This window comes from Toxotes jaculatrix, chromosome 20, assembly GCF_017976425.1.
Source record: "Toxotes jaculatrix isolate fToxJac2 chromosome 20, fToxJac2.pri, whole genome shotgun sequence".
Classification (NCBI taxonomy): domain Eukaryota; kingdom Metazoa; phylum Chordata; class Actinopteri; family Toxotidae; genus Toxotes; species Toxotes jaculatrix.
Genome location: NC_054413.1, coordinates 16,207,554 through 16,228,440, shown reverse-complemented (window position 1 = coordinate 16,228,440; position 20,887 = coordinate 16,207,554). Strand labels below are relative to the sequence as shown.

The following is a 20,887-nucleotide window of genomic DNA, read 5'->3' as shown; positions in this document are numbered from 1 at the left end:
TATTGGTGTTTAATAGCTCATCAGTTTCACTGAGTTTCAGTATGGTAGCTTTAACTAACTCCTTGTTTGGTGAGTGTGGTGGAGGGTGGGAGGGGGGTCACAGGGTCCCTAGTCATGTGGAGCAGAAGGTCAGAGATGAGGGGGGAGAAAGATACAGGCTGTCTTCCTGTGCGCACTGTCCTTCGCACTTATCCACACATTCTTGTTTGGGTAGGGCATCCGAGGACATAATGTCGTTTGGATGAATCCCATAAGGTTTAAAGAAGTCTTTACAGTTCCCAAAGATATTGAAATTGTCAATAAACTTTATCCCATGGGTGAGGCACAAAAATGTCTGCTAAAAGATTCAATGCCTTTCCCTAAGGGCTGGAATGGAGGCTGAGACGAATACATGTTGCAGCTGACAGTTGCTCACTCTCTGAAGTAGCAGGGAAAAGTCTTTTTTCAGGATCTCAGAGCGAGTTTTCCTTGGTAGAATGTCAAAGACCAAGCATGGATGATAATACTCATATTACTTGGACTGGCAACAGCACCGTTAGCTCCCTGACAGATGTGTCAACCATAGTTAGATTTGCAGTCTCTGCCATTCTTACATGAGCCCCCCAGTCAGAATAGTGTCTGGCTTATCAGGTGTGGAGTTAGCAATGTTTCTTCTGGTTCTTGGACAAGCAGTGGTTTTGTCAGCCAAATCTGACAGGATGCTCTACATTTGATGTAGTCCAATGTTGTACTGAAGGTGCAACAGTCTGAATTTCTCACTGCCATGTATTTGACGCAGTATGTATGACGAAGGGGGGGGGGGGGGGGGGGGGGGGGGGGTGATGATGATCCGTGAATAAAATAGGGGCCATGATAGGGGCCATGTGGCCATTTACCCTTCCCTACCACAACCACAGTCACCTGATAAAGCAACAGTTTGCTAGTCACAGCCGTAGAAAGAGAGATGGAGAAAGAGTGGTAAAATGTGTAGCTGAACCCACTTCTCTGGCAGGGTTTTTTGGCGCAGGGGTTACTGAGGTGCCACTGGCCCAAATATAACCGTTTGCAGTGGTAGACATTATAAAATAAAGTGGATACTCAACCTTTCCTAAGTGCTCTAGCCTCACTTAAGTTTAGTGGACTAAAAGTGCGCTTTGAGTACACATTGTTCTGCTATAAAGTGTCTGACCACGCCACAGGCTGTTTAAGATCACCTGTATGTTTAAGGAAGTAGTATGGGGCCTTCTCTGCTAGACACTGGAGTCATACTGTCTGTGATTATTGCTGTGTAATAGCTCATCAGTTTTACTGAGCTTCAGCATGGCAGCTTTAACAAATTGCTTGTTTGGTGAGTGTGGTGGAGGGTGGGACGGTGTCGTTGGGTCCCTGATGTGGGACAGGGACGTCCTCTGAACGCCTTGGGTGATGTGGAGCAGAAGGTCAGATGAGGGAAGAGAGATACAGGCTGTCTTTCCTGTGTGTGCTGTCCTTCACACTTATCCACACATACTTGTTTGGGTATGGCATCCCAAGGGCATGACGCAGGGTGGCACCGAGTAGTCTAGTAGATCTAGTGATGTCTGCATGAACCCCATAAGGTTTTACAGTTCCATAAGATATTGGAACTGTCAATAAACTTTATCCCAAGATTCGACTGGAGTTAGCAACCTTTCTTTGGGCCCTTGGAGTAGATGTGGTTTTGGGGCTATTTCTTTGATTTTGGTAAGCCTTAATGTTAGTGGTGTGATTAGCTTCCCTGGGTTGTCTGTGAACATTCTCAGTCATCCAGGTCATGGTATTTCCAAAAACTATAGGCTACAAAGGCAACTTGACTTGCTTGAGGTCAGGTCCAGTTGCCTTTAATTAGCTAGCTGTCTAGTGCCAGCTAATCCTGTAGCGTTAGATCACATCCAGTGTGTCCACAGCAGTGTTAGCCAAGTTCGTGACAGGATGCTCTACATTTCATGTAATCCAGCGTTTAGAAATCTGTGTCTATCCATGAGCATTTGGCAGCTCTACAGCAGGTGCTACAGAGTCAATGAATTGGTCACAAGGAATACACATCCACACAACTTGTATGGCATTATCATATGTGTGTGTGTATATATATATATTTAAATTTTTTTAATTTATTTAATTTATTTTTTTTTTTTACAGTTAAGGCATTTACCTGTATCCAGTGCAATTTCTTGGTGCAACAGTATAATGCAGTGTGGACGGTCACTAATAAAGGGCAGGAATTAACTGCACTTACCTGCATCAGTACAACAGGCATGCCAATACTCATCATTTCACTGCTCTGGGTTTCTTTTTACTGTTTTGATTAATTAACTCCTACCAAACATTTCTCACTGTTCTACTAATCCACTTATGAAACTCAGCGACAAGGATGGTGAAGAAGAAGGCTGCAAGAAGGCAAACATGGATTCAAACAAGGACGGTTTCATTTATTATTCAAAAATCTGACTTGCAAATGTTTTAGTAAGATAACGCACCAAACGTGTTTGTGAAGGAGACACACAATATGTTTAGAAGACAGGCACTGGAAGCAAATACAACTGTGTTTAGTGACACAAAAACTCCAAAGGGTGCCTTTAATAGATAACCAGGAGTGTGGGGGATTATGCCCTTTGAGCTGCAGGAAAAAGCTTTTATGTGAAACTTGTGCAGGAGTGTTGAGTTTCATGGACGGTAGATTAACACCAAAGCTGAGCTGACTGGATTAAATTAAATATTAGAGAATGAAAACAGTGTTGTTGTTAGAGTGCTGAGAGCAGCAGAGTGGTGAGCGTGACATGACTCTGTTGTACTAATAGAATCAGAGCTGCAGAAATGTACATTATACTGAATTTATCAAGACGGTGAGAAAACTTGACATAAATGTTGAGTTTGCATTAACAGCAAACAGAATCAACGGCAAAGTTTAACAGAAGCAGATCAGAAAACAGGGTGACGTCTTAGGCATTGTGTCTAAAATGATGTTAAAATATATTAGCCACTTCCGACGGGCACATGTTGAACGAGCACAGCATGAGTTCATATTGTGACACGAGTACATTTTAGATTTTTATATAATCTACATATTTTTTTGTGATCGGCAGAAAAACAGATGGAGGGAGAGAGAGAGGAGGAGAAGGAGGAGAACTGGCAGTAAAATGTGTAGATGAACCCACCTCTGGTTTCTCTGGCAGGGCTTGTCTGAGCAGGGGTTACTGCGGTGGCACTGGCCAAAGGCAAACTGACGGTCCTTGAACCCCATACAGCGAGCCACACAGGCGCTGGGATAGGTGCGCCCGTTGGAGGCGCACACTGGGATGAAGCGGTCTTGACAATTACAGGGAAGACCTGAGGGAGGGTGAGAGATGACAATTATCATGAAGGAGGAAAGTATTCTTTTCATCACAGTGGACTGGGGTACATGGTAAGCACTGTTGGGCAGCAGAGCCGTCGCTGGTAAAGTTCTGGCTATTGGTTCTATTGGTTTTAATAACACTGTACTCACCAAAATAAGTGCTTAGATCCCATGCTGTGGGTTTGATTAAAACCTGTTTGATCGCTTGTGTTTCTTGACCTATTTTTAGGAATGAAGCTTTATTAGCCCAACTCTGCTCTTCATTAGGTGGTGAAATTCAACCAAATTCCCATTTCAGCGCGATAACGAGCAGCACTTCTGATGTAGCACAGCCTGGTTCCAGGTTTCTGTCTGACATTTTAGATTTGTTTAGTGATTTAAATACACGGGCTGTTGAGCCGGTTCACAGCAACTCTTAAATCAGACCTATTTCTTTTACCAATGTGGACTGCTCCTCGAAAAATATAATATACTAGGTATATTATAATACGCCTTTTTTTTGCACAAAAGAAAATGAGACTGAAACAAGAACTATGACAATACATATTATATATTTCCTCAATTAATAAAAACACAGATGGATAATTACATTTAATTACTATTTTAATCCAAAGCCAAAATGTTCCGTCTCTGTTAGTGATGTTATTTGATGTTACCAGTTCTTGGAAGAAACAAATTTATGGAGTAAATTCATCTGTAAGTCACTGATTATTAATCAAGAAGCAGCAACAAAACAACAGGATCAAACTATGAAAGCATGCAGACAGCATGCAGGCAGTAAAATGACACTGTAGCAATGTTATCAAATGCAAGCAACCCTAAACCTTACTGTCATTCAGCTAACTTTGGTGTTGTTTTTGTAAAGAATGACTAAATTCCAGCCGTAACCTTGCAGTATACGCCTGCATCCATGGTAACTGTACCCATGAAAGAGGAATAGCTGCGGCCTAAAATTGCTTACAAGACTTAAAAACCAAAAATGAGACTAATTTGAGTATGAAGTCAGACTGGATGACACCTTATTCCATCTTGTTCAGGGATTTTATTAGGCCACCTTCCAGTTTCTAGATCCTTCTAGCGGTAGACCAACCTTATCTGATACGACCACAGCCTATTCAAACCATTACATGGACGAACCGGTAAAGTGTCGTCGATCCTCATCTGAGTTGACTCCGAGACATTCTCTGGTGGAGCAGACGGTGTTGCCAGCGAAGCAGGAACAAGTGTGGCAGTCAACCCTGAAAGACGTCCCGTGGTCTGGTGGTAACACACACAAAAAACGCACACACAACAAGACAACAAAAGAACGTCTGAGCAAGATGTCGTGGCTTACATTCCAAAACGTCACTTGAAATAAGAGATAATTAGGAGGCATTTACTGAGGTGACAACATGTACAACTACAACTGTGAAGTTGGAGAATGTTCAACAAAACACTTTCTGATGTTTTTTTGTTGTGTGTGTGCTCAGAGCAATGAGTTTAATGAGCAGCAGTGGGTAGTGTGGTGAGTGCTTGCTGGCTGCTAATACATTTAAGGCATTTGATGGTGTGCTGCTGTAGAAGAAGGATGGAGTTTGACAGTATTCAGGTACAGAGGAGAGAGCCACCTCATACTGAGTGATGGAGTGTAATATCAGCCCGAATATGATGCATCTAGTGTACTACTAGTATGTGACTTATTGCTTATTACTAGTGTTCAGAATGAGCATTAATCTACTCTTTCCTACACGAGAGCAGTGATTTATAACTACCATTACCGCCCTGCTGGCTGTTCTTCTTTTCTGTTACGTTAAAAATTCATATATCTAAAAATTCTGGATAAGCCCCGAGAATATTTTCACCCGGAGAAAGTCGACCTTCCTGCCATTTTTCATGTTGCACCCGAGAAAAGTTAACTTTTTAAAAAAAACTCTGCTTTTCATTTAGATGACTTCATACTGTAGAGTTTGAGTTTGCTCGCATGAACTGAAACAATAAGTTTTAGTGTGTGCATCCTACTGCTTATGAAGAGGAAAACAAACAAATGCATTAGGCTAATGGAATGTAAATAAGGGCTGTGTTCCCTTGTGCTCTCTGGCAGACACGCTAAACACTTAAAAGCTCGCCTGGTCAACAATAAAGGAGTACAAATGAGAATGCTATGTGCTCTGATACATGTTGTTTTCTTATTTATGGAAATTATATAATTCAGCCGGTAATGCACATCAAATTGAAATTTGAGGACCTTAGACTAAAAGGCAATCAAAGGTCCATTCAGGCAGTATTTTCAGAGTGATTTACTCTGTAAAATATCTCTGAACAATAAGATTAGCAGCTATACTTGTCTAGTATGTCATTTGTTACCTTGAGCTCACAGCAAGCAATTAATCTGTATTTCTTTGCTTTGGACTTCACTTCTCAGGCTACATACATGCTGCCCTCAACCTCTCAATTAACCACTCTAAACACTCCCCTTTTATTAAGGTAGTTGGTTTCATTGTCACCATCTGGTATTTTGATGTAGATCTTCTTATACATAGATATAGTGACTTTAAGAACAGTACTTTTTATTAGCATGATTTATTAACATGTTTTTTATAGGTTCAATGGATGTCTAAGAGTTAGAGCGAGCATTGAAACAAATGACCCAGGCTGCACATGAACCGGGGACGCTGTGGATCGTAGTCGGCACCTCAACCCCTAGAATACCAGAACATGACTTTTATGATATGTTCACGACTTTTAAGATCTATTCTTCAATTCAGCACGTACCCAATGAGCCAAGTAGCACTTCTTTCAATAAGAAACGATTCATACAAATCACCTGCTGCCACCTTTGACTGTGTGTTTTTGGGGGAGGATGTGTGTTAATGTGTTAAAAACAAACTGCAGAAATCTTCAGTGCACTTCACAGGATGTTTCCTGGCAACAGATCTACACATAACTGAAGTCAGTTCTGACTTTCTGAAGTTGTAATGGTGCAGCCCGATTTAGTAAATCTCTAGGCTGAAACTAGCTAGTAGTTATGAAAAACGTAGGAAGGACTTTATCTTTAAACTTAGAAAGGGAATAACCCTTAAATCATTTTCTTGTGATGCTGAAAAAAAAAACAGTTGACAGGAGAAAAGTCAGAAATCATCAAAAAGCTGACTAGAAAAAGATACAAGTATAGAGCAGCAAGAACTGTCAGTTACTTTACTCTATGAAAGCACAGCTGTTCCCATAGTCAGACAGTGATACTTTATCCACACTTTACTGGCCACAGAAATGCCTCTGGTTCTGTATGCTATTCTGCATACTGAATTTTAACTCCTTGCACTTTGTGCTCTCACTTATTTATGTTGCTGTTAATTAATCTGTGAGGATTCAGTAATGTAAATAAGGGTTTGCAGTGATACTGTGTTCATGTCATATTGAATGGTCATAATTCTGACTTTTCAATTTGTAAAAAGCCTTTGTGTCAACATTCACGTCGAAATTAGAGAAAATTTAGGGAAAGTTGGACTTTTCTAAAAAATCTGAGCTTAACAAAATAAAAGAGCCTAAAAAATGTGAGATGTGAATCACCTATCTTTTATTAAAATGAAGGCAGCATGAGTTGTGGTTGTTTTTCAAGAAGAAGCTTTAGTGGGTTATCTGGGACCCAGAACCCCCGTGATGTAGTGACTCGCAAGCTAATTGACAAGATACAGTGGCTGGCAAGCCAACTTTGTATTATGCTACCACTAGCCAGCCACAGTAGCTCATTAGCCGAGCTTGCTACTTGCACGCTAGCAAGCCTCATTGCTTACTGGGCAATAATTTAATATAGTCCATTCCACAGACATATTTGTACCATCAACAAATGTCTCATGACTGTTCACAAGCCTTGCCTGTTTTTCGGAGCAGTTTACACTCCAGCTGAACCTGGTTACATAAACGTTGTGCAACACAGCTAATATGACAGCTCCCTCTATTTTGGATTCTCCAGCGTTGTGCCCTTAGGGGCCTGCAATGTCGGTTTACTATTGGTCAGCTGGGTGGTTTTTCTTACTGTGTTTCCATGATTATTGCTAATTTTTTATTTATTTTTTTAATCAAAGTATGTGACTGCACAATTAAGACTACCCATCTTAATTTGTCAAAGTTTTTTCAAGCTCATACAGCTTCAAATTATATGAAAGAATTATATGAATATGCTGGAGGCAGTCAATGATAAAGGAATAGATTCTAAATTGCATAAAAAAATTATCCATCAAAACTTAGAACTATTGTACAACGATTCTGTGAGAGTGGGAGAAAGAGTTATCTCTTATAACAGATCAGTGGGAAGTGGTTCTGTAATGATCAAACTACCTATCCAATTGTGTGAGGTACAAAATTATCCGGTGAAAAATATTATTTTGGTCATTATAACCAAAATGCATCAAAATATTTTGGAATTTATGTTGGAATGGGTGGGGTGGGACAGGTACACTAATGCATCAATTCTAGCACTACCTGAATACTGAATTTCTTAAATTGTATTTGATGTGCACATATTCCAGTATGCCCTACTGTGTGTTTCGTTGGGCAGTAAAGTAGATGGAATCAGTTCTCAAATGATGCAAAGGCTTGGAGATCTGGCTCAAGGAGCATCTGGACTTAGTCTCAATGAAACCAGCAGCCACGACTTCAGAAACAGAATAATGGACTTTGAAGATTCTTGGACCTCAATTTGGTCATTCCTGAACACAACATATCTCATCTAGGTACACATTCTGGTGGAAGGCCACCTGGGGAACAATATTTGATTACTGTTTTTCAAATTACATCCAGGTTGCTCTCTTAAATATGCTAAACACTGAAATATATGCGTTGAATGACATGGAATCCACATTTATGTGCATAAGTTAAACCCCAGGTTGTAACTTGGATTGCTCTGCCCACCCCCATCTCTTGCCTTCTTTGTTTTTCTTGGTGTCATTTTGGTGTATGTATACTGTATGTGTATGTTTATGTATAATAAATACATTTGAAAAAATATGTTCAAGTTTTTTTTTTCCTGGCCAAAGTTTATCAATATGTTTTTTTCTTCCTACTGTTTCTAACAGATGGCTCAGCGGAGATGTGATTTCAGTGTAGTGGGGGAGGATTTTACAAAACAGTCTAAAAAACCTGCTGCATACTTCCCTAAGGAGCTGCTAAGACACCTAAAATCATCTCATTATATGCCTTTTACTGGACAGTATTAGTGTAATAAGTATGTGTAGTGTAGTAAGTAAATGAGCTTTACAGCATCCGACTATAATTAAAATGATACACAAACCTAAACAGCCGTGCAAAGTGGTTCTTTTAATAGAATACATTAATCAACACATTTGTCTTCATGACCTACGGGTGGTATGTGAACTCAGTGATCAGTGGTTACATGGAACCTGTGCTGCTGCCTCTACGAAGTCATTTTTTTTTTTAAGTTTTACAAAAATGTGACTACATAGATTTAAGCCTGTGAAAGCCTCGAAGAGGGGTACCGCTCTGATCCCAGTGCATCTAACCACTGTCACTGACGAGGTCTGTGGGACAGATAATACCATTCCGCTTCAGTCACCACCTCAAAGAATATCTTGAGCTTCAGTGCCTAATTTGAAAAGAACCACAACTCATTCATTTTCACTAGAATCATCTGTAAAAGAATTGTTGTGGTGTACTTAGGTGGAGGAGGCTGGTGAGTGATAACACTTCTGATACAGTTTCTTTGAGGCTGGTCATCTCTCCAACCGCAACTGCATCTCGAATTCTGCTTCATTCTACTTTAGTATTATTTTACAATATCAGAGGTACCTGGACTATGTGTATGGTAATAAAAATGGGTAGATAGCTTATCTGCATGGTTCAGAAAGTAGGCTGGCTTGTGATACAGCAACTACTTGTAAATCCAACACAAAGTTTGTGTGAAACTGCTACTAACTACTAAGTTTTAATAGCTACAAACCAGTTTCACAGTAGTGATTTATTAATTTAGGATGCAACACTAATGAAACATTAGCAAAAATCTGCAACACCATCATGAGTGGTAAAAATCTGATTATGTAACCTAACCAATGCGATTTGTTTAGTCTGTTATTAGTGTAAGTAGCATAATTTGTAATTAAAGCTATGTTGTGTCATTTTTGTGAAATCTAATTTTCAATTTTTGCAGTTCAAACGCAGTCTAAATGAGTTGTATATTAACCCTCACGCCTCATATGTTAGCTACAGGATAGTTTTATCAGTTGGTTTGATCTGCTGGGCAACAGTTACAGCTAATAGGTGTAGTGGTAGGAGGCAGGACATGAAAGGGTCTCTGGTATCAGTCACACGCTTTATACAAGCAACCGTCCACTCCAATCTCCTCTCTTTTAATGAAACTACGAGGCATGAGGAGAACAGTGTCCCACTGCTCTAATTTAGATGCGGCAGATAAATCATACTTGTCCAAATTTCATTTCCCTTTCCACAGGAAGTGATGAATCTAATGACTTATTTCAAATAATTTCGTGACTAATTTCATGAGAGTCATCGAGGGACATCAGCAGCCTATCCTTCATCAGTGCTATCTCAATCACACAGGATTCAGCAGATTTAATGAAAGACGTTCCTCAGATTTCAACACTTGCATCTCACGACAGCATTCATAAGCCTTTTACAATGAATATGGAAATCTACGGCTATCTACGGGGCCTGTGGAAACCTTTTGGACAGAAAACGACAAAGTGGAGGACTCACTCTTCCTCTGTCCTCCTACGATGCAGGGCTTTTTGGTGTCCACACAGGGCATCTCCACACAGTTCTCCAGACGCCCACTGGGACCACAGCTACACACCTCGTAGCACCCAGCTGGACCAGTGCGAGTTGGCACCTGGATACGAGCGTCCTGCTGCACCAGAAACTCCGAGGCCTCGCCCAGTTTACAGCCTGAGAACACATACACACTTAGACACTCAAAATGACTGCCACGCCACAGTTCTCAGACTCAGAAGTCTCTGAAGTCGACATAGTAAAGCCGCTGATCCGTAGCAGTAGTTGATCCTACCTGGTACGCAGAGGTATGGCTGACAGTTGAGTTCATCAAGGCAGCCCTTCCTGTTGACCTGGCATAAGTGGTTGCTGGGGCAGGGGTTGGGGTTGCATGGATGGATAACCTCCTCAACAATGCTATTGCCTAGTGAACTGGGGGCTGGAGAAAGTGTGTGAAGGGGTGAAGGGCATAAGCAAAGGTTGAAAAGGGGAAGGTAAAACAGGATTAAACATGAGTGTTAGATATGAGAATCTTCTGTTGGTGACAGTGTGAACATGTATTGTGTAGTTTGTAGTCTGATGACTGTAGGCTTGACTTGTCAAATAAAAAAAAAAATTCAACTCAACTCCAACACCAGTGACTTGTAACCAAGCCCAAAGATTAGCAAGACTGAGAGTGTAGCTAAAGCTAAAGCTATACTAGCTGCTTTGTGAGGCTACAATTGGACACAGTGGTGCCTTCAGCTAAATGCTAATGTCAGCATGATAACACGATCACAGTCACAATGCTAGCATGCTGATGTTAAGCAGGCATGTCTGGACCACATTTCATGGCAATCCATCCAATAGATTGCCTTGAAATTTGAATGGAAAATTAACCAAGAACTATTTATAAACATTATGGTGGCATAGATGAAAAGTCAGGGGATTGCTTGCCAGAAACAACGAGATAACCACATTCTTCCATTTCTGCTAAATGTATAAACAACCTTTTTTTTTCCGCAAAAAAAAAAAATTAGCCATAACAACTTTATAAGACGATATAATGGAAGTATTGTGTCCGTCAGCTTCAGAACTTCTGTGCTCCTCTGCCCCCTAGTGGCCACAAATCAATTTACTTGCAGATCTAGTTGAATGGGCATGATCCAAGGGGCTGAAAGAGGTATAGATACAGATTCTTAAATACATTTGTTGTGTTGTTTGTTTTCCTTTTATCAGTCCTGCATCTGTGTTTGTACTTCCATCTAAAACTGAGCCCTCCTACATCTCACTACAGCAAAGACCGACTGCTGCTCAAAGCTAAAGCTTCACGGACATTTCAAGTCACCTTGAGGAACATGTACTGTACGTAGTGACTCACTGAGGTATCTGTGGAGGGGGATGCAGCGTTCAGGGTCATCAATGGGAGACAGCAGTTCACAGATCCTCTCTGGTGTTTGTCCTTCGTGAAAACGTTTCCTGTCCCCACACTGGGTCAGGATGTCCACACAATCTGACCTGAGGACAGATAAAAGACGATAGAACACAAGAACAGGACAAGCCTGAACATGCAGCGTAACAGTGCTTAACGTAACATAAAGTGGTCACGTGTCATTTTATGGTAGCGAGCATTGGAAGAATAGACCGACGGGTGCAGAGTGAGAGGCTCTGCCAACACACGCAGCCCGTGGCTGGAAGTGCACAATGGTGATGGTGTAATGTCATTCAAGACAAGTGGAAGATTAAAACCTGAGAGGAAGGCTGTGTCTGACAAATGACTGAACAAGACATATAGCCTAAGGGGCAGGGTGATGTTATGCAGTACACAAAGCTGCACACACACACGCACACACACACCAGACATGACACAGCAGATCCTGAGAGAAGGGCAGGGCCTTCACCTGTCTATCAAAACCCCAGGCAGATGTATTTATATTCTCATCACTCATTATTGACTATATTACTTTATAATGTGCAGGCTGGGAGGAGAGAACAGAGAGGAGGAAAAGAATGACAAGAGAAAGGCTAAATTGGACCTGAAGGTAACGAGGTACACATGAGCGAGCTAAGACGAAAATAAACCACAAATGAGATCGAGAGGAATTAAGAGTAATTACACCACAGCAAGTCCATTAAAAATGCATATTTTATGATTTGAGAATAAAATATGCTCAAAGATAAATTACATTTTTTTGCTTTTAGTAAGAGGTTCTTGTTTTGATATAGACTATAGAACTGTCAACAGGAACCTCCTGGATTTAATCTAGAATTTGGAAAAGTCAATATTAGTTCCTGTTAGTCATACGACCGAAAGCAAAAGGCTTCATGGCTAGAGTGTAAATAGCAGCACAGCCACTAAAAGGAGTTTTCGACTCTACTAAATTTGTTAGAATATTTCATCAGACGTGCTTGTTGGATGGTGGAATAGCTTTTGAAACTCCCTGCCCCCTCGTATCTTTCCGAAATTGAGGAAGCTGCGTCTGAAAAGTTCTGTAATTTTTCAAAAACTGACAATCGTGCTAAAAAAAAAAAAAAAAAAAAAAAAATTCTTACACACAAATCATGTCTTAAAACAAGTTGGAGCAGATCTTTAATAATGGCACAGCACTGGATTTATCAACACTGAATACTGAAATTTGTAAAAGCAGCTTGTCTGACAGAAAAGTTTTACCAGTTATTAAGTATAATGATAAATGAGGCTGCTTTAGAACATGGAGTGAGTTGAGCTAAGTAGTAAAAGCTAAGACATCAGCATAGCAAATTACTTCAAAAGTCTAAAAAGGACCCACTATCCTGCACTGAACAGGCATAATATAACACAACGCCTGTACATTTATTATACGGTTTTTAAGGCTTTAAACTGATTTAAACTGTGGTGAATGCTTATTGTAGTTACTTAGTCAAGTGCAGTAATATCTTATCACTTGTTGGGTGAACTTTTTTCTTTTTTCAAAAACATTGAGATAAACTCAAAAATACTAATTTGTCCAGCAAGGGAAAAAAATGCTTTTAGTTCTATATATGTTAACTCATATGAAAGCCAGTATTCAAATAACAGCTGAGCCTGGGGTCTTCTGTCGCTTTATCTTTAACAGGAATAATGTTTTCATACTCTAATTAGTTTAAAAAAACGAATTAATTCCGCCATACTCCTGATCAGTGTTAAGCTACCATCAACATAACTCTACACTGATATTTTTTCACATTAAAAGCCTACTTATAGAGGGAATGCTGCAAGACCCAAAACGTGGAAAGCCTTTAATCTCATTTTGTGGTACCTCAGCACTGTTTTGGGTATTGAATTTATCAAGACAACAAGTAAACACAGAGGAAAAGTTGATCTTGTATTCACTGGGGAACAGAGGATTTTAGAAATAAAAGCCTGTACCTAATATGAGCCTGTCTAAAAAGGCCTGGTTCTCTCTGCGACTGAGGTAAATATAGGTCCCCGGTACATGCAGATGATATTATTTACAACTACCTTAGCAAAATGTAGAATGAATGGTTAGGACCTGGTTTGGATGGTTAGGATAATTTATGGTAGAAGACCTACTTGCATATGACACTCCCTCTGAACTTGCTATGGCAGGGTTTGATCTGCAGGGAACAGGCAACAGCCTTCCACATGTCTGGTAGACACTTCCTGATGTCCAGCACGGGGATGTTCATGAACGGCATCTTGATCGTCCCATTGGACCACAGCTTGATGTCGTTCATGGCGCCCTGGTCCGACTGGACGTTACAGCTGCGAAACAGCTCGGTTGGCCTGTGGACAGAGACAGCGTTATCTTTACAAAAACTAAAAGAGAAATAAACATTTGTTTGCAGGTAAAAATATATGGCACTATTTGACAATGCAAGATAAGGACTGCAATTTGGAAAAACTAAGTGTGCAAAGAAAAAAAAAAATCATGCGGTCAGAGTCTAAACACCGGACACCATTTTTACACATAAAAGGTGTGCTGGCAGCTGTAGCCTTGTAGCCTTCTGCTCTGCAGGCCTTACAGAGGGAGCTCAAGTCCCTATGGGCAATCTGAGTGTTGTTTTCCTCTTCCACTGCACTAGGAAGTCCCTTTGATGTCTGATTGGTGGGTTTGGTCTCAAGTGAGTCAGCTAATTGGTGGTTTAAAGGGGAGAAGGTTGCAGGCAGAAGTTATGGGTGTGGTTCCATCATTCCATTTGCTCATGATGAGTGGCTGCTTTGTTTATCTTGAAGTAACCGTGTGTGTGTGTGTGTGTGTGTAATCCTAGATTTTTAACTTCATTCAGCCCCAAAATGGTCAACAGTGGTTTTCCTTCTCAAACTAAAACTAAATGGGGGAAATCAGCTGATTCTTATTAAGAGTAACGGAGAAGTGAGGGAGAATGGCAGTCCAAGCATTTTAATCAGGAAAGAGATATATAGTCTGCTCTTCAGGCTTAGAAGAACAAAAGAAAACCCTGTCTATTTCCAGACAGCAATTTGTTTCTATTAATTTCCAATAAAGTATGGAAAACAACTTGAAACTTGTTTGTTGGGTAATCCATCACAATGAATATCACATTTGCTATTATTGTCTGCAAATCTATGTTATTGTTGCACTATAATAAAAGTCTGGATAGAGTTTGAATTCCATTACCAAAAGATGGAATTCAAAACTAAACTTAACAATACAATCTGATGTGATTTGTGCTCATTTGCACTGTAATTTACAAAGTTAGAAGAGAATTTCAGACTTTGGCAACACACACATACAAATGTGTGAACATATCTGTGTATGCAGACACCTAAAAAGATTTTCACGCATCTTCTAATTTCTGTATGTTCAAGCTCCTAGAACATGTACATTAGAGACTTTTTGCACACACATGAATGGCACAAAAAATGTATTGATACCACTCTTGTTGATCTTTATTGGAAGCATTAGCTCAAACTGTGTAATTTCATAATGCAAATGATGCTCTTCTTGTTTAGCAGCCATATCCTACGTTGTCACATATAAATGGAAAACCTGGTATCCCATACCATAAACTCCATGAAACTTGTCCAAGTTTACCATAGATCTAGATTTACTTCAAATTAAATGCTTTTTGGATTGGATTGTCAATTAGCATCTGAAATCATCTCTCCACCCACATCCTTTGGACTGACAATTATTGTAAATCTCCAAAATAGACCAACTGATAGGGAGGCCCTGAGATGCTGTCAGGAGGAGGCCATGATATGTTTTTGTGGCCCACCTGCAAGAGGGACAGTTCTTAACAAGTATACTTATTTTTACCTTTAGACGTACTTGGATAACACGTCATACAAACTAGTTTGTTTCAAACAATGGGGACTTCTTAGCTTTCTTTGTCTGTTTGGGGGTATTTTTTTCTGGTGATAAATGACTGAAAATGCCCAAATGCACCATTTTGGAGAAGGAGTTTCTGGCTCAAGTTCAGCCAAGGCTATGGGGACCCCACTTTATGGACTCCTATAATGGAACCAGCCCCTGAACTCAGACACAGCTACAGGCTATCTGTCACACCTTCAGAGTTAGACAGGGACTGTTCCCTCAATGTTCTTTCAAAGGATAGTTTGGTTTGTCTTTAGAACCACTAGGGGAAGTACTATGAGTGAAATAATAAATCAATGATTAAATGAAAAGAAAGAATGAATTAATCAGTATGTGAGCGAGTTACTTTTTGGGTCAACAGGGTGAGTTGTGTCTAAAAAGCCGTTTTGGACACAATACTCTTTATATCAGGATCGGCGTGATGCATTTAGGAATTAAGGCTAAAGGGCATTTCTGTGTCTTAAACACACACACACACACACAGACACAAAAAGACAGACATGCATAAACACACATTTATTAGCCCCACGCTCCTTCACCCTGAGACACCACCTCCAGGCTAGTGTTTGTATTCCATGCTGCTCCTGGCTACACAGCCCTGCGTTTGAACCCCTCAGGGGAGGAGAAAGTCATACAAGGCTCTCCTGGAGCCCATCAAAGGAAACTCAAAGAGCCTTACATGTAGTTTGTTTGCCTGAAACTTCAAATCCCACAATGCCACAGCATGAGCTCCATGCCATCATGATCAAAAAGCGCAATTTATCCAAGGGTTTTCGTTGTGGAAACATAACAGAAAGCTTAGGATAAAATCAGCTTTGAACAACATATTCAAATACTTCAGGGGCACTATTGTTGCCTCATATATAAACCCATTAAAACCCACATACGAGTTCCCTTTGAGAGAAGGATGTTTGAGCCTCAGCTGCTACTTGAGACCCAGCATCTAATTTTGCTTCCTGTAAGTTTTTGTAATCTTAATATACAATTGTTTTCAACAGTTTGGCCACCAATGGGTAAATGTATTATTTTAGTGATTTTTGAAGAGAAAATAAGTAAATACAATTCCTGCAAGAAACAGGCATTAACCCTCCGGGGTCTTGGCCATGTTTTTGTGCATCAGTGTACTGGATCAGAGAATCTCTTTATATTTAAAGAACTGGATAAATTCAGTACTGTAAGATACAAGTAAGTAACTGATATTTTTTTTTTTTCAGTACAATCTGCGCTCTTGGAATATGTATGTTGCTATAATGCCATGTGACATTATAAATAGTTATAAGACACACAAGCAGAACTATTATAGCTTGTTTTTTTTCACTGGTGCCATGCTGCAAAGCGGTTTCACATCACATACACTGCACTTCTTTGGAACAGCCAGCTCGACCTGCTTGGACTGTCTGCAGTTCATCCTTGTAACCTTGATTTGCAAGTATCACATTTATTGCGAAGCCACAATAAACGTGACACTCAAGCAGGGAAGGCTATAAAAAGATATCAAAGATTATAGAAATGGCTGTTAAGGGGAATTGAGGAAATCAAGGTGAGATCTTCTCTCCTTCCTGAATGTGAAACTCAGGGTTTTCTTCCCGGCAATCTAGGAGGGTTCAAACTCAGATTCACATCAGCCCATTTCACAACAAACTGGCAGGACCTTCAGAATGGGATTCAATTTGCTAACAGAGCTCAAGTGTTTTGCAGATGCCTGGATACTGTCACTTTCTTGAAAATGTCTGTAATTAAATAAATGTAAATGTCTATTAACCCCTTCCCACAGATGGGATTGACAGTAAATTTCCCCTGTGCTAGTCACAAATGAGACATCCTGCAGGATACACACTGAGTGAGTAAATCATTACATTTTCTGGATATGTTCAGCTTGTTAAGGGATAATGAATTCTCCTCACAGAGCCACATAAAGCTCCAAGGAATTTATGGCTAAATTTGTTGTTGACATGAAAACGAAATGCTTCAACAAACTACATTATCATTCTTGCATGACTTCTATTTAATAAGTTTGATACTCTGACTTTACAATCAGTTGAATCTAAATGAAATATGAATATCTCTTCTCCGGTTGCAAAACAAGACCCAGGCTCTTCAGAAAGTGTTTGTGACCATTTGTGGTTGCCTCACTCACCAGGTGATCAGCAGACCGCAGTGTGTGTATGCGAAGTTTATTTGAGTTTGTTTAGATATGTGTGTGTTTGTGTGACTTCCCAGTGCAGCCTTTGAAGCGGTTCCATTTGGCCTCTGGCCCCATCTGTAGGCAGTGTGTAAAACATGCTGTGGTACTGATAACTCCTGGGTCACTCTGGGTTCAAGATAAATGTGTCTTTTTGTTTTTGAGCTCGGTCTCTTTGTTCCTCTCTGTCTCTGCGCATTTTCACACAGACATGTGTACGGTTGTTGCAGTTTAAGTGGAAGCATTTAAAAGAGAAGTGAAGTGAGGTGTGAGCTGAAGCACTGAAAGGAGATGAGATGTCACTTGAAGGGTGAGAGCTGAGAGCATTTGAACTTTTGGTTTCAAGTTCGAGCTCCGTAAGGGCTGAAAGTAGTTAAACTACGAGTTCATGTGTCAAAGTTGAAAGCAGCTGAACTGTCAGCTGAATTACAGGAGATGAAAGTAGCTGAAACGTTGGTTAACATCTAAGCACTGAAAGGAGTCGAATTGTCAGTTGTTTTGTAATAAGCGAAGTGAAGTGGTGAAGATGTTGAACTGTCAGCTAAAGAGTAAGACAGTTTAAGTTAAGCACTGAACAGATGTGTAGACTGAAAGCTTGAAGTGTAAATTGAAGTGTAAGAACTGAAAGCAGTTAAAATGTCAGTTGAAATGCAGGAAAGTGAAGCTGCTGAAGTGTCAGGTGGAGAATATTACATGAAAGCAGAATAAAAGAGGAAGAGATAAAAGCACTTGAAATGCCAGTTGACTGATGAATGCAGTTATTATTATTTATTATGTCTAACTAGTAGCCCTTCTACAACTACACAACAGCATGACAACAGGGTGTTAAGTTGCTCTTCTTCTCAACACATTAAAACAAAGCTGGAATATATAACAATACTGATAAGAAAATCAAAGTAGCCACGTACAACTTGCTTCTAAAAGCATTTGGGCCAAAAAACAAAAAGCACTTTTTTTTTTTTTATCAGAGAACATGCCGCTGTGTTGATGTGAATGTGAAACTGTGTATTTTTCACTGTCAGAGTGAGAAGTAGCAGCTGCTGAAAGCATTAAGAATAAGAGCAAATCCAACACAAAGTGAGATGAGTACTGGACTTTTTGACCATGTTATTCGTCCTTCGGGATACTTTGGAGTTATTCTAAAATCATTTTCCTTTCAATTTTGGAACTCTAAAGAACATGATCATTTTCACGTCTGTTGTTTTGGAGTGGGCTGCAAAAAAGGCCCACTGTCTGTTAAGTGACCATACAAACTTCAGCAGTGATATGATGATGACTAGCTAATGGCAAAAAGAGGAGCTGAGAGGAGAAGCAGGCTACCGGAGAATGGCAGGACTCTGACCTGTTGTTGAAGTTGGTGCAGTAGGTGAGGTCCTTGCAGCCCAGTTGGCAGGGCTCTCTAACATCAGCCAGGCAGTTGATGAGCTCTGTCTCCACTGGGTTGTACTCACAGAGCTGGTCGAAGTCCTGCCACGTCTGGCTGCCCCAGTTAGTGCTGATCTCTTGACACATGTCCCTGTCACGACAGGAGCACAGAGTGTGGATTAGAAAGAGAAAAGCAAACACACTTCACCTCAGCCTGTACTCTGCCTTGGAATATATAAGTCTAGTGGTGGAAGTCATGAGCTCAGGAGTGTGCTGTACCTGCAGAGTGAGGTGTTGGCCTTGGAGCAGCAGTGAAGTTTGGCACAGTCCATCTTGGCAGGATGGGGGGTCTCCTCTTCGGGTGGGGAAGGAGGGTGGGCGCTGCCCAGGAAGCACTGCCACATGGGTTCCTGGGGGAGGGGCTGGGAGCCGCACTCCTCGATCAAACCCTCCATGATCTCGTGCTCTGTGCTCATCGTGCGAAGGATTCTCCGGCACGCTTGCTGGCAGTGCGTGGCCTCCGCCCGGTCACAGCAGTACAGACCTGAGTGTGAAGGATGGATGGACTGCTGGAAAATGTACTATAACATGATAACAAAAAATTCATGCAACAGTCTGTTGAAAGCGTCTATAGATCTTGTGTGCTCCTGGTGCAGTCTTACATTTTCTGAAGCCGGTGTGATGGAAAATATTTGTACTTGTTTTGTGGTTTTTATTAGAAATGAATATGTTTCCCTGTACATGACAGCATGATTTTGATGGGTCAGGAAGTTGGAAAGTTTCCAAGTAATAGCTTCAAGCTGAGGTGAACAGTAGTTTCCAGTAGGAGGCTCCCATCTACTGTCTTTCCCAAGTGAAGAAAAGCGATCATGAAAGATGGATGATATGAGGGATGGATTGAGAAAACACAATAGCAAAAGAAAGAAAATGTAGAAATGTATTAATGTACTAATGGCTCAGTCCACTGTTTTGGAGATTTTGATAATATCACACGATCTTCCTCAGCAGAAGAAGTTGCCTAGTTGTCATGAAACTGCAGCTGAATATATTTCAGAACACTTTCAATCATAACTTTTAAGCCAACATGGAAGCCAAATCCTCAAACTGCTCAGAAGATTGGGAGTTGGTGATTGTTTTGCCAACTTAGTCTCATGAATTACACTGGAAAAGTGGGAAATAACTTATATTGCAAATATAATCTTCTGACATAAATAACACCAAGAACATCCTAGTATAAAGCCAAAGAATGGAGGCAATTTCTATTTCTCTTGCCATCATGGTCTTAAAGGATATGCTCAGATTTTTTCAAGCCTGTCGATATTCCCTTCATCCAATTTATCTGAACTTAACATGAGGCTTCAGCAGACTGCCTAGGTCAAATCACCAGGATATCTTCTGCAGTTTCATTGTTTTTAGTACCTTTAAGTGCAGAAGCTCTTAGCAGATATTTTGCAATGACTCTGGATCACCATTAATATTTATTGTCACTGTTGTGAATCCAAGCGGACTTCAGTTCCTCTCCCCTTGTGAAGGGGCAGGGTACACACTTTTCAGAGCCAGCCTTCACTTCCACAGGCTGTGTCTATGATTTTTGGTTACTTTGGGTTAACACTAATGTTTCTACCATCATCAAAAAAATATGTCTGCTTTTGACTGTTGAATCCATTGCTGATGTAGAGAAGAGTGTCGGCTGAGTATCAGCGTAGAGCGTCGATGCACTTACTGTCTATAGGGCTGCGTATGGGGTAGGACTTGGTGAAGTTGCTGACACAGCTGAGCAGCTGAGCGCTGTGACTCTGACAATACTCTTTGACAGCATTGATCTGAGACACAGTGGGCGTTGAGTCGGTCCTGAAGATGGCCTGGCAGTACTCCCTGCAGGTGGTGTGACGCCCTGCAAAGCTGCAGCATGTGGAGCCCACTGCAAAACACACACACACACACGCACACACACACACACACACACTGGTTAAAGCAGACTGACACAGATTAGAC

General features: G+C 40.7%; 1 protein-coding gene across 1 annotated transcript in view; it reads right to left on the bottom strand.

Annotated features, from left to right (window-relative positions):
- reck (reversion-inducing-cysteine-rich protein with kazal motifs) overlaps positions 1 to 20,887 on the bottom strand; it is a 70,936-nt gene that overhangs the window by 18,285 nt on the left and 31,764 nt on the right. The window contains exons 8-16 of the mRNA XM_041065827.1: positions 20,616 to 20,813; positions 19,172 to 19,436; positions 18,870 to 19,043; positions 13,581 to 13,793; positions 11,409 to 11,545; positions 10,344 to 10,487; positions 10,037 to 10,225; positions 4,469 to 4,588; positions 3,153 to 3,324 (exon numbers count right to left, since the gene is read on the bottom strand). Coding sequence (XP_040921761.1) covers positions 3,153 to 3,324; positions 4,469 to 4,588; positions 10,037 to 10,225; positions 10,344 to 10,487; positions 11,409 to 11,545; positions 13,581 to 13,793; positions 18,870 to 19,043; positions 19,172 to 19,436; positions 20,616 to 20,813 — 1,612 coding nt within the window. The remainder of the gene's footprint in view (positions 1 to 3,152; positions 3,325 to 4,468; positions 4,589 to 10,036; positions 10,226 to 10,343; positions 10,488 to 11,408; positions 11,546 to 13,580; positions 13,794 to 18,869; positions 19,044 to 19,171; positions 19,437 to 20,615; positions 20,814 to 20,887) is intronic.